Source organism: Carcharhinus amblyrhynchos, chromosome 13, assembly GCF_965287045.1.
Source record: "Carcharhinus amblyrhynchos chromosome 13, sCarAmb.v2.hapA, whole genome shotgun sequence".
NCBI lineage: Eukaryota > Metazoa > Chordata > Chondrichthyes > Carcharhiniformes > Carcharhinidae > Carcharhinus > Carcharhinus amblyrhynchos.
The window spans coordinates 20,479,191-20,493,182 of NC_137336.1; the positions used below are offsets into that span (position 1 = coordinate 20,479,191).

Below are 13,992 nucleotides of genomic sequence, written 5' to 3' on the forward strand. Positions count from 1 at the left end.
TATGTGGCAAACAGTGACAACAATTCTGTAAAATTTAGGATAGTCATGGAAAAGGATGAGTGTTGCCCTATGGGTAAGATGCTGAACTGGGGGAAGATTGCAGCTGAATTAGGCAAGATTTGGTGGCTGTTGATTGGAAGAGGCTATTCGAGGGTAAATCCACATCTGGTATGTGGGAGTCTCTTAAGGAGCAGTTGATTCGAGTGGAGGACAGTCATGTGCTTGTAAAGAGGAAGGACAGGAAAGGTTGGATTCGAGATCCATGGATAACCGGAGAAATTGTGGATCTAATCAAAAAGGAAAAAGAGGCATACGTAAGGCCCAGGCAGCTAAAAACAGATGGAGCACTGGAGGAATACAGAGAAAGTAGAAAAGAACTCAAATGGGGAGTTAGAAGGGCAAAAAAGGGTCGCGAAATGTCCTTGGCAGACAGGATCAAGGAGAATCCCAAAGCATTTTATACATACATTAGGAGCAAGAGGGTTGTCACAGAAAGATCGGACCAAGAACAGAGGGGAATTATGCTTAGAAGCCAAGGAAGTAGTGAGCTCCTAAATGAATACTTTGCATCAGTATTCACAAAGGAGAGGGACATGTTGATTGGTAGTGTCTCAGAAGGATGTGTAGACCCGTTAGAACAAATCACAATTACAAGGGAGGAAGTGTTAGGTGTTTTAGGAAGCGTTAAGTTAGACAAATCCCTAGGGCGAGATGGCATCTGTCCTAGACTACTGAGGGAGACAAGGGATGAAATTGCTCGGCCTCTCTTCAGTGGGTCCCAGAGGATTGGAGGATAGCAAATGTGGTCCCGTTATTTAAGAAGGGTAGTAAAGATAACCCGGGTAGTTATAGGCCAGTGAGCTTGAAGTTCATGGTAGGGAAATTGTTGGAAAAGATCCTTAGAGATAGGATCTGTACACATTTAGAACTGAATAGTCTCGTTAGCGATAGACAACATGGTTTTGTACAAGGGAGATCATGCCTCACAAATTTGGTTGATTTTCTTGAGGAGGTGACAAAAATGATTGACAAGGGAAGGGCCGTGGATGTCGTCTACATGAATTTTACTAAAGCATTTGATAAAGTCCCTCATGGCGGGCTGGTGCAAAAGGTTAAATCTCACGGGATCAAAGGTGAACTAGCTAGATGGGTACAGAACTGGCTTGGCCATAGAAGACAGAGGGTAGCAGTGGAGGGGTCTTTTTCTGAGTGAAAGTCTGTGACTAATAGTGTTCTGCAGAGCTCTGTAATGGGACCTCTGCTGCTTGTGATATATATAAATGATTTGGAAGAAGATGTAGCTAGTCTGATTATTAAGTTTGCAGACGACACAAAGATTACTGGAGTTGCGAATAGTGATGAACATTGTCAGAGATTACAACAGGATGTAGATAGGCTGGAAAATTGGGCGGAAAAATGGCAGATGGAATTTAATCCAGATAATTGCAGTGATGCATTTTGGTAGATCTAATACGGGGGGAGCTATACGATAAACGGCAGAACCATCAGGAGTATAGACACACAGAGGGATCTGGGTGTGCAAGTCTACAGATCCTTAAAAGTGGCAACACAGCTGAAAAAGGTGGTGAAGAAGGCATATGGCATACTTGCCTTTATTGCACGGGGCATAGGGTATAAAAGTTGGCATATGATGTTGCAGTTATATAGAACGTTGGTTAGGCCACATTTGGAATACTACGTTCAGTTCTGGTCGCCACACTACCAGAAGGGTGTGGAGGCTTTGGAGAGAGTGCAGAAAAGGTTTACCAGGATGTTGGCTGGTACGGAGGATCTTAGCTATGAGGTGAGATTGAGTAAACTGGGGTTGTTCTTCCTCGAAAGATGGAGGTTGAGGGATGACCTAATAGATGTTTATAAAATTATGAAGGGCATAGATAGGCTGATCAGTTGGAAGCTTTTTCCAGGTCGGAAATGACAAACACAAGGGGTCACAAGTTCAAGGGAAAGGCAGCAATACAGATATGTGGAGGGCGTATTTTACACAGACGGTGGTGGGGGCCTGGAGTGCACTACCAAGCAAGGTGGTTGAGGCAGACACGCTAGGATTGTTTAAGACTTATCTAGGTAGCCACATGAGCAGACTGGGAATAGAGAGATATGAACGGATAGTCTAGTTAGGAACACATGATCAGTGCAGGCTTGGAGGGCCGAAGTGCCTGTTTCTGTGCTGTCTCATTCTTTGTTCAACAATTTTTGTGCACATATATTCCCAAGTCTCTTTGCACCTGCTTCCCTTTAAGAATTGTATCTGTTATAGTGTCTTTATTCATTCTTCATACTGAAACATATTGCTTCTTATTTTTCTGTAATAAATTCCTTCTGCCATTTGATTGCCCGTTCCATCGGCCAGTCAGTGCGTCTTGAAGTCTATCACTATCCTCCACACAGTTCAAAATACTTGAAATTTTGTGTCGGCTTCAACTCGGGTGACAAACCTGTGATGGAGCACTTTATCGAATGCATTTAGAAAGTCCATATGCATTGCATCAATCACATGACCCTCTTCCACTTTCTCGAGTACCGCATCAAAAAAAACCCCTCAAATTAAATTAAACAAGATTTTCCCTTCACATAGGCCTTAATCTGTGCTTCCTCAATGTGGGCTTCATTAATTAATTCATACTTGTTCAAACGACTGTTCATTTTGTCCCCAGATTATTATTTGTAAGAGCTTTCATAAAATTGTGGGACTGGCCTGTAAACTGGGTTTATCCCTGCACCCTTTTTTAAGTGAGTGTTATTTGAAATTGTCCAGGCTTCTGGCACTTCCTCTGTATCGAAGGAGGATTGGGAGTCTGTGGACATTTTTCACATGGCATTTTATGGACCTCTGAACTCAAAATTGAGTTCAACAAGTTTAAATCATAACCTGTGCACCTACTTAGTTTCAGTTTTTGTTGCTAATTTATTTTTTGTCTCTTTTTTGCTTTTCTACTTGCTTTCAGATGGCAGCAATTCAGGATCCTGCCATTCATACTTCTTCTGGAAGCATCTTTTGTTGCTTTACGTGTCTCATTACCACTCCCTTTGGCAGTTCACAGTGAAACCTTTTGTTGCTTGACTTGTCCTCGATCCTATCGCAAACCTTCCCTTTCCTTTCCTTTCATTCTTCTTCCTATCTTCCCCCACTTTCGCATGCTCAAAACATTTCTAACTTTATCCAGTTCTAATGAAAGGTCAGCGACAAGAATAGTTAGCTCTGTTTCTCTCTCCACTGATGCTACCAAACCTACTGAGTATTTCCAGCATTTTCTGGTTTGATTTCATTATTATTAATTCCTGTTTATAGAAATATACACAGCTTATTGAATTTTTCTTTTTATTTGTCAATATTGTGTTTTGATATTTGAAAATCAGAAGTAACTCTCCAGTTCCTTTAATAACATAAGTGCATATCAATGGGTCTTTTCTGACTCGGGAGTCTATCCAGTTATACAGATGTCACAGCACTCTCCAGAGGCACATCTTGAACATATTGACCCTGAGCCTGTTTATTCATTGCCTTTGGCGTGCCTTCCTGTGACTAGGTTCCTTAAATCGTGTCATCACTTATTGCGCTATCGTGGCTTTTTTCCAAGCACTATCCAAGTGTTATGCCTAATCATCCTGCAGCTCGTGATCTACATTCATTGGGTGGAATCATCCCAAAAGTGTCAGTTGTAGTCTGAAAACTGTCGTTCTCCAGTTGCAAAGCCAAGATTTCTCTCCAGATTCTCTGGCACACAGTGCATAGTGAATCTTGGGGTGTGCTTTATGGCGTTAGTCTTGCAGACCAGGGCCTGATAGAGCAGGGAAGGTTGACGCCACAGAGATTGAGGAGCTATCTTTAAAAATAAACTCTTTCACCCTCCTCCTGACACTGATAACCCCTCAACAAACAAGCATGGCATCCCCTCCACAGACATGGGGCACACATCCCCCGCCACACATAAGGAGAAACCTCCCAATGGGGCTCCCCAGAGGGCTTTTACTGGTACTGCCACTCTGACACTGCCTCATCGGTGGGAAGGTAGAGAAGATTGGAAACCAAAATATCACTGGAGCAAATCCCGTTTTTCGCCTTTTGTGAGATTTAGTCGTGAGGCTAGTGTGGCTGCTAAATCAGAGCCATTGTATGGGAAATGACATAAAATGCAGATTACTCTGAAGAGTTAGAGGCAGAAAGCTCATGGAATCTCTCAAGCTTGTTAACAACTTCAATTATTGATGCCTGAAAACTTCTTAGTCCCTTGTCTTTGTGCTCTTTCAAGAGCAATGATAGTTAAATATGATTGCGATTTAATAATACTTGGGATCAAGATTATCCTTTTCTTAAACTAATTGAGGTCAGTCAACACATTGCAAAACATTAGCAAATCAATCCAATTTTAAAAACCTTCAATGTATAAGCTCATGCAGAAGTGATTAGAGAGAAGTGAGGGTAAAATTTGGAAATAAAGTTCCAGCAAACAAATCATTGTTGCTCTCTCAAAAGACAACCACACCTTTTCTATATTTAATATGCTGAGCATGAAAGAAAGATAATTAAAGGTTTGGTCCTGTGGAATTCTGTATGTAGATTAAGTGTTAGCATCCTTGGAGTTCACCATGCTCTAACAGCCCTATTGTGAGGAAATAGAGGAGGTGAAATTTTCTTTGCTGAACATTGTTAATCAAATAACAATTTTCTTTTTCAGCTAAATCGAAGTGATAGTGACAGCTCAACGTTATCCAAGCGGTCCCCTTTTGTTCGGAATGCGATGGAACGGCGCAGTTTGCGAATGAAAATGGTAGAGAATAGAGTAGTATATTTCCTTTTATAAAAGAAAACTATTGCTAATTTTATGTTATTGTGCTGAAATTTTTATCCAGCTGGGATTGGATGGTGATGGAGGAGTTTGAGACATTGGCTTTAAGGTATGACTTGCTGAGTATAACCATGTCACACTTGCTTGAATAGTCTGTGGGAATGCCATGGACTCGGGCACAGGTGAATCAGTGGAAGAGGGGTTGGGATGTGAGAGAGTGGGCAAGGCCACTGTCAGCAAAGGGAGATGGGTGGCTGCCAGTGGACCTACCTTCCCCTTGATGCAACATAGTGGCACAGTGGTTAGCTCTGATACCTTACAACACTAGGGACCAGGGTTCGATTCCTGGCTTGGGTCACTAAATGCAGAATCTGCACGTTCATCCTGTGTCTGCATGGGTTCCCTCTGGGTGCTCCAGTTTCCTCCCACAGTATGAAAGATATGCTGCTTAGGTTCATTGGCCATGCTAAGTTCTCTCTCAGCGTATCTGAACAGGTGCTGAAATGTGGCAACTGGAGGATTTTCACAGTAACTTCATTGCAGTGTTATTATAAGCCTACATGTGACGCCAATAAATAAGCTTAAAACTAAATCCTTCAATTGGGCATTGAGTTCACAAGCACCTGGCAAGGTCTGCTTTTCTGGCTTCCTATATGTGAGTTCTCCAAATGAAAAATATAACTGTGACATTTAATCGTTAAATAATATGAACTAATTTTGTATACTAGTTAATGTTTAGCTTAGTACCTTATAGACCTCGGTATGATACAAACAAATCTCCTCATTCAATAATTCTTTGAGAATGCGAAGGATGTTGTTGGATTTCTTGGTTTACAAGTAAGCAATAGATCATTGGATTCCCTCCTTAAGAAATTCACTATGTAAAGGCAAACGTTGTTGTCTTTTTCAGCCTTCAATCAGAAGGGTGGGATCAGAGAGATTGATGCGAACCTCTTTGGATTTGGAGTTGGATCTGCAAGCATCGAGGACCAGGCAGCACAGGTTAACTCAAGAACTGGATATCTTGAAGGACCTGAGACAACAAATTGATGAGGCCAAAGCCAGGGGAGAGACAGAACTGCCTCAGTGGGTGAAAGAGGATGAGAGGTTTCAGATTCTTCTGAAGCAAGTTGAAAAACAGGTATTGATATCCATTACTTCATGTTCAGTTATACGTAGTGGGTAGAAGAGCGTGAAACATGTATATTGCATAATTCTCTTGTTAATTTAAAATGAAGGGCTGTAATTGCAAACTGCTATTTGCAAATCTTTCATTGACTAAAAATAAGACATCTGAACTGGGAAGAAACAAAATCTTATTGAAATGAGGGCCTGCAATTGCTTTGCAAATTTGTCATGGCCACATCAAAAAAATTGGTTTCTAATGAAGAAAAACTGGATAAGATTGTAAGTCAATTAATATGAATACAACGAAGATTTTTTTTCAAGAAAAAGACAGGAAACATGCATTTGTGGGGTTTCAATGCTCGATAATAAACTCCTTTGTATTTGTAAACATTAATTTCAACTACATTTGATCAGGTTAGACCTTGAGGTGGTGACTAATTTGTGGCAAGACAACAAGTCAGAGTCTTGCTGTTTGTGCGTGTCTTGGATGTTGGGTAAATAGTACATGTCACCTTTTGTAACAAAATTAAAGGCCAGGATTTTCCACTCCCACCTATAGTGGGTGTCATGCAGGCAGGAGTGGAAAATATCGAAAGAGCAAAAACCGTTTACGTCAGTGGAAAAATAGGCTCCTGACTTCAATGGCAATGTGTGTTTCCTGCCGTGCCACTTCAGGAATGCATACTCATTATAGTGGCTGCTTGCTGGAATCATCCTCCGTGCTGGATTGAAAGACCATGTTGACATCCACTTAAACCAACATATTTCACAACTGTGAACCAAGGTGACCTATACATTGCTTGTGATTTTGAGGTTCTTTCACCAGCCTTCCATTGTGAGTACTTGTAGCACTTTGGAATCAGTGTCAGATTTCTAGGAAGCTCCATGACACTTCCATGGGGGGAGGGGGGAGGCTCTCACAGATAAGGCCCTACCTACCAGACCAGTGGTAAGGCAATGATGGCTTGTAATATGTGGCAGGACCAGGGCACGACTAGGGGAGGGGGAACAATGTGGTGAAGATTGCACGCAGCCAAATCATTGGGAGGGCACGAATTGGAAGCCGCCTGTGGACCAGAAAGGGACAAAGTCTCTTAGAGGGACAAAAGAAAGTTGGAGTGAAGAAGTTCCTGATCTTGCAAAGACTGTCCATGTCCCACTCAAGGAAGGGTTGGGAGGGGGTGATGTTGAGGGGCAGGGGAGGTACATTAGAGGGTTGGGAGTGTGGTCTCAGTATTTCATTATTCAATAGGCCTCAAAATGGGGAATGGGGAAGGTCCACATTTAACATAGGCACATCCACCTCAATTGACTCGGGGGACTAACACATACAAGCCCTCCACAATCGCAGTGGGATCAAGGATTGGAGAGGGAAGTTTGAAGGGTATTTCAGGGAGGGAAACCTGAGCAATATGTTCTTCTGGGTCAATAAGAATTTCCAGAGTCAAACAGGAGTGGTCTGTTAGTAAGACCTCAGAAACACCATCTTGCAACCTGAAGTGATGGCAGAGTAAAAAATTCAGTTGGTGAAGGCTCTGAAGGTGGTTTGGAGGAGAGCTGTACTGACTGGGGCAACGGGGCAGCGAGAGGCAATTGGGGTAACCAACTTGCCCCAAGTTGGGGCAAGGTCAGTTAGAATGAGGAGAGATGCACAGCTGAGACATGTTAAGAATCTATCAATGACCAGTGCAGAAAATCAGATGAAGCAATAAAGCAAAACTAATTGTGAATAATGGCACCAGTTGAACTCCTTGCGTTAACTCCTTGGTTCTCAGCATCGAAAATCCCCACAGCGATAACATGGTGGGTGACTGGTTAAGCTGCATATGCATGTTAAAACCAGGAGCCTGGAATTTTGCCACTGGCAAGCTCACAGATGAGAAGTCTCAGCTCCCCTACAAATAACCTGTTCTTCACTACATACAAGTCCTCATGTGTATTGCAAAAGTTTGGTTCTAGACTGTAATGATTGAGAACCCCAGACCTGCCCAGACTCATCAAAGGGAGGACCTTCACCTTCATGAGCAAGGGGCAGCAGGGCTCCTCACGGCACAGAGGGTGAGGTTCACAGCTACATAGGCAGTTCTCAAGAGATAGTGTTGCTCAGGCCATCAGGGATCTGGTGGCTCCCACCTGCGGGGTTGATGCCAATGGAATTGGGAGCTCATGGTTCTTAAAGCCACCGCTGCTCTTAATGTCTCCTCAAGTGGCTTTTCCCAGGGCTGTACCTCTCAACCTCCATGTACAAGTGCTTACAGGAGGTAACAGATGCCCTTTTTGCCCAAGCTAACAATTACATTGACTAGAAATCAAGCAAGCCAGAATGCCAGACAACTGGGTTTTGCTGTGATTTCTGGATTTTTATAGGTGCAGGGTGCCATCGACTGTACTCACCAATAAATGCTCCCTGGCAACAGGCATTCCAGTACATCAACAGAAAGGTTTCCTCTCATTTAACGTGGAGCTGGTCTTGTTACCACAAGAAACAAATCATGCAGCTTTGTGCAAGATACCCAGAAAGTTGCCACAACTCGTGCATCTTGAGTGGATCATAGATTTCGGACATCTTCAAGGGAACACATGGGATTCAGCATTGATTCCTCAGTGGCAAAGGGTACATGCAAAGGAGGTGGCTGGTGACACCTGTGCAGTGGCCACAAAGTCCACCTGAGAGAAGGTACAAATAATGCCAGTTCCATTACCTGAGCAAAAGTAGAACACACCATTGGCACCTTGAAGATACGATGATGATGCTTTGACAGATCTGGCAAAGCATTCCAGTACATTTGCAAGGGGATCTCATGGATCACCATACCTTGTTGCGCACTACCAAACTGTTTGATGGGTGGAGCATATGTGGGGTTTGGACACAAGATAGTGGAAGTTTCAATGATATGTTAAGAACTGAAGAAGATGCTGGTAGTGGTATAAAGGTGAGGTAGCAGAATATGTTAGTACCAGAACAAAGTTCAATGTTCTGTGAAAGCAAAACTTAAGAACAAGTGACAGGTGGCCTTTCAGGGGAGGAGGGCTGCACTGGGACAAAAAAATTGGGTTAAAAGCAGATAAAGATGGAGGAGAGAGTTCATTGTCTGAAATTGTTGAACTCAATGCTGAGTCCAGAAGGCGATTGTCTCATTGGAAGATGAGGTGCTGTTCCTCTAGTTTGCATTAGGCTTTGCTTGAACATTGCAGCAGACCAAGGACAGACATGTTGGCATGAGAGCAAGATGGTCAGTTGAAATGCCAAGCAACAAGAAGATTGGGGTCATGGTTGTGGATTGAGCAAAGGTGTTCCACAAAATGGTCACAGTCTATGTTTAATCTGCCCAATGTAGAAGAAGCTGCATTGGGTGCAGCAAATATAGTAGACCAAATTAAAAGGTGCAAGTACTTCACCTGAAAGGAGTTTTTGAGACCCTGGATGGTGAGGAAGATAGTAGTAAAGGGGCAGATGTTGCACCTTCTATTCTCCGATTGTATGGGAAGGGGATGACGAGTTGGCAGTGATGGAAGAATGGACCAGGGTGTCATTGGGGCAGGGGTTGGGGGTGGAGGGGAGTGGTCCTTGCAGAGTACTGACAGGAGGAGGGATTGGTGGCATGAGGGCAAGATTTTTTTTGGTAGTGGCATCATGCTGGAGTTGGCGGAAATGGCGGGGGATGATCCTTTGAATGTGGAGACTAGTGGGGTGAAAAGTGAGGACAAGGGGGGACCCTGTCATGGTTCTGGGAGGGAGGGGAAGGACTAAGAGCAGAAGTGCAGGAGATGGTTACATGCCCTATCAACCACTCTGAAGGTTACCCTCAGTTTCAGGGGGTAAAAAGAAACCATGTCAGAAGCATTATTTTGGAAGGTGGCATCTTCTGAACAGATGCAACAAAGACAGAGATACTGGAAAATGGGACAGCGTCCTTGTGGGAAGTGAGGTGAGAAACTGCAGTTGAGGTAGCTTTGGGAATTGGTGGGCTTGTAATGAATATTAGTGGTCAGTCTATCACCAGAAATAGAGACCAGGGAAGGGAAGTGTTGGAGATAGATCGTGTGAAGGCGAGAGAAAAGTTTGAAATTGGAAGCAAGTTCAATAAAACTTTCCAGGGTTCAGCGACAGCATGAAATGCCACTGATGGAGTCATCAATGTAACAAAAAGAGTTGTGTGAGGGGACCTGAGTAGGACTGAAATAAGGAATGTTCAACATTCACAAAAAGATGAGCGTAATTGGGCTCATGCGGCCTGAGCCACGCAACTTATTTGCAGAAAGTGAGACATGTTAAAGGAGAAATTGTTGAGTGAGAGAACAGGGGCAGAGGGGAGTGGTAGGGGAGTGGTGGTGGACTGGGATTGTTTGATCCTCTGCTGAAGGAGGAAGTGGAGAGCTCTGGTGGGGATTGGAAGTCCAATCCCTCAACACTACCATAGTGAAGGGGAGGCAGTTTGGCCCAGGGAGCTGGAAATTGTTGATATGACATTAGGGCATCAGAGGAATCACAAATGTACATCGGGAGAGAATGAAGCCAAGATAGGAAGTCATGAGTTCTGTGGGGCAGGGTCAGGCTCATATGGTGGGTGTATCAGGACAGTGCTGTTTGTGGATTTTGGGAATGAGTTGAAGCAGGCTGTGCAAGTTTGGAGGACTGAGCTTGGAAGCTGTGGACGGAAGATCTCCAGAGGACATGAAGTCAGTGGCAGTCCTGGAAACAATGACCTGATTTCATTGGTGGGATCATGGTCTACGAGGAGGTAGGAGGGCATATCTGAGAGTTGAAATCACTCCTGAGTGACCATCAGCTGCAAAATGCAGGGTTAGGGCCCTCGTTTAAACCTGATATCGGGATCTCGAATGAAATCACCTGCATTATATAAATTTTGTCTGTCTTTAGGAGGAAAAAAAGGCCTTTTAAAATATTTTTTTCTAGGTCTATTGCCAACACTTAATTATAGGTGTTTTTATACTTTTGTTACAAAACATTAAGACTCACTTCCCCACCTATTTGATAGCAGCCAATCAAGATGACTCGTTAACAGGATTCACTTTTTTATGGATACCTATCAAGCACATGATATAGTTGGAATCAAACCATTGGGTAGCTATTTGTTTCCTCTTTCTATCGCTATTCTTTGTCTTAGTTAAAATTGATTTCCCTCAGGAACACTCTTATCCCTTTAGGCAGCATAGTGTATTCATTAAATAAACACAGCAGTTTGGAGGATTTTAGCTCCACCTATTCCTGAGAAACCTTTGTGAATTGTAAAAGCCTTTTATGCAAGTTGCTGTCCAAGTTTCCCAGCAATTATTGCATTAATCCTGTTTTTGAGAGTTCAGTAACATTTTTGAACATCACCTTTTATGTCAGCAAATCCTTTTCATAGAATTATCAGAACATAGAGATTGCATTTCTCAAAATTCAACCGATGTGTAAGGACCCTTGTTAGTTAATTGGGTTGTTTTACTTTCTGCTTGCGGTTTTAGCAGTTCAGTGAGGATCGTTCAACAGAAATATGGTACTGCAGAAGCAAAATCCTTGCAAAATGGGTTTGATGTCAATATTTTAACAATACAAGTTTATAAATTATTAATTGCTTAGCTTTTGTTCATAACAAAAAAGGAACCATATTTGTTGGTGTTGTAAACAGTTTCAAGGCTAAAGTTAGATTAGTTATTTGAAACTATTCATTATATATCATTCTGAAAATCATGAAGTTCTTTTTCATGATTTTAACAGATTAAAAATTGAAAGGTTTGATGATCTTCATAGCATTTCTCTCATCCAGGTGTGCCTTGTTGAGTTAATATGTAGTGAAAGTTGTCCCCCGGTAGTACCTGTTAAGTGGTAGAATGTATAAATTATGAGATTAGACAACTGTCTAGCACAGGCAGTGGTTTTAATGGAATTAAATTTGAATATAGATTGAGATATGCAGAATAACACATACCAGAAGAATAGCGAACTTATCAAGTATCTTCGGGGTAGCCTTCTGCAACAAATCCAAAGATGTGCGGGTTAGGTTGATTGGCCATGCTAAAACATTGCCCCTTAGTGCCCTGAGGTGCGTAGGTTAGAGGGATTAGTGGGCAAAATATGTAGGGATACTGGGTGGGATTGTGTTCCGTGCGGACTCGATGGGCCGAAGGGCCTATTTCTGCACTGTAAGGTTCTATGATTCCATAAAATAAAGCCTAGAAACAATAAGGTTTGACTAAAGTAGTGGATAACAGGATGTAATGGATGTTATTTATAAAGGTTCCCAGCAAACATTTGATGAGGTAAAAATAATTAAATTGCTTCACAGAAATATTAATTAACAATTCCATTTCATCAGAATTACCAGAACATAGACACCTACTTGTCAAATGTCACAGGTGGTTGTTGACATTTTTTTCTATTCCTATAATTTTGTCATCTATTATTTGAGTAAGATGCCTTGTCTTATAAACTGAAGAGTCAAATACATGAATCCTTTATGAATATAAGAGTCTTAATACTTGTGATGTATCATTTAGTTGAAGTTTTGATCAAGTGAATACAACCCTTTTTCCCAATTTTCAGTTTTCTACTTCCAGTCTCTTGTGTATCGTACTACCATTATCAACCATGTCTTCAGCCACATGCTGCCTTCCAACCAGCTGCTCCTGTTAAATCATCTTGAAAACCCACTTCTTTGATCAAGCTTTTGAACACTACTGTCATTTCCAGTACTTAACTCAATTTATCCCCTGCACATCACCATTAAGCTCTTCAGAATGTTTTTCCATGTTAATGACACTATATATATTGTGGTGATAGTAATAGCAAAATATATTGCCGGGGTGTTTACATAATCCATTAAGTAGGTGACGGACTACTTCTCTTGAGAAATCTTTGGCTGGGGAACTAAACTGATTTTATTTGTTCAGTTAACCTTTATATGGATTGATTCAAAACTGTGTGATTTGGACTGATTTCAACAACTCTACACTAATTTTGGAATTTACCTGGCAATAAATATGTTTAATATTTTATCAGTTGGCAATTGTTCTATGAAGCAACATGTTAATACAAATTGGTTTGCACACAAGCTCAATTCATAGAAAGTGTCGGGTTGCTTTTTGTTGGATGTGAGAAAAGGCGAAGATAAAATTATAATCTATATTCCACGGTCAGGATTCTCCGATATCATTCGCTCTGCCATCTTTGCCTGTGACAATGGGGAATTTGACGCTCAACAAAAACTCCATTCACTGCAGTGGGACTGGAGAAATCCAGCCAAGGGTGAGGTTGGAGAATTCCAGCCAATATGTTAAAGTTCTGGCTGATGCATTTCCTTAGGAATGTTTCTCATACCAATTACTGGATCAACATTTTTAAATTTCAGGAACATTTTTATCTCACCTGACTGAAAGAACAGGTTAGCAGAACCATAGGAAGTTGTTGTTTATTAGGATTTTTGTCAAAAATTAACTAGAATTGTTAGATCTTCGTCATGCAAATGCTATTCAACTGGGTTCACTCATTTTTAAAAGAAATCCTATTGATGGGATCCGCTGTAGTTTCCGTTAATAGAATGCAGTTCGATTTAAGCAATACAAAGTTTGAAAAGTGCTATTTTCTTATTACCCCAGGCAGAGCAAACAAAAGAACAACAGAAACAGGAGAACAAAGTTCAAAGGCTTATGAAGAAAACATCTAAAGAGGTGCATAAATTAAGAGAACAGAGTCAGAAAGAGCCCCTAGAGATGCAATCATTCTGGTGAGTTTTAAGTAGCACAGTGGGAAATGTTTCACCTGCTGCGTTGACAAATTGTTTTTCTTCCCTCCTTTTTTTTCCAAGATAAATTGCTCTCTCCTACTTCATGTTTTTCCAGTCCACACATCATCTAGAGCTGAAGACTCCTAACACTATTTTATACTAGCGATTTAAGAGGTGTAGAAATATGATTGAGCTAAATTCTCTTGTTTTTTTTTGTTCTTGCTTACTATCCCTTTTCATCCTCATAAGCAGTGCCGAATTCGACTTGGGTGCCTTTTTCTCATGGCGAGGATCAGCAGCTCATTAATATGTTAGTCAGGGATGTC

The 13,992-nt window shown here is 41.7% G+C and overlaps 1 protein-coding gene across 2 annotated transcripts in view; it reads left to right on the forward strand.

The window, feature by feature from the left end:
- LOC145351749 (protein KIBRA-like) overlaps positions 1 to 13,992 on the forward strand; it is a 123,161-nt gene that overhangs the window by 99,418 nt on the left and 9,751 nt on the right. For both annotated transcript variants that reach the window (XM_080201358.1, XM_080201357.1), the window contains exons 20-22: positions 4,698 to 4,790; positions 5,719 to 5,949; positions 13,539 to 13,666. In XM_080201358.1, coding sequence (XP_080057484.1) covers positions 4,698 to 4,790; positions 5,719 to 5,949; positions 13,539 to 13,666 — 452 coding nt within the window. The remainder of the gene's footprint in view (positions 1 to 4,697; positions 4,791 to 5,718; positions 5,950 to 13,538; positions 13,667 to 13,992) is intronic.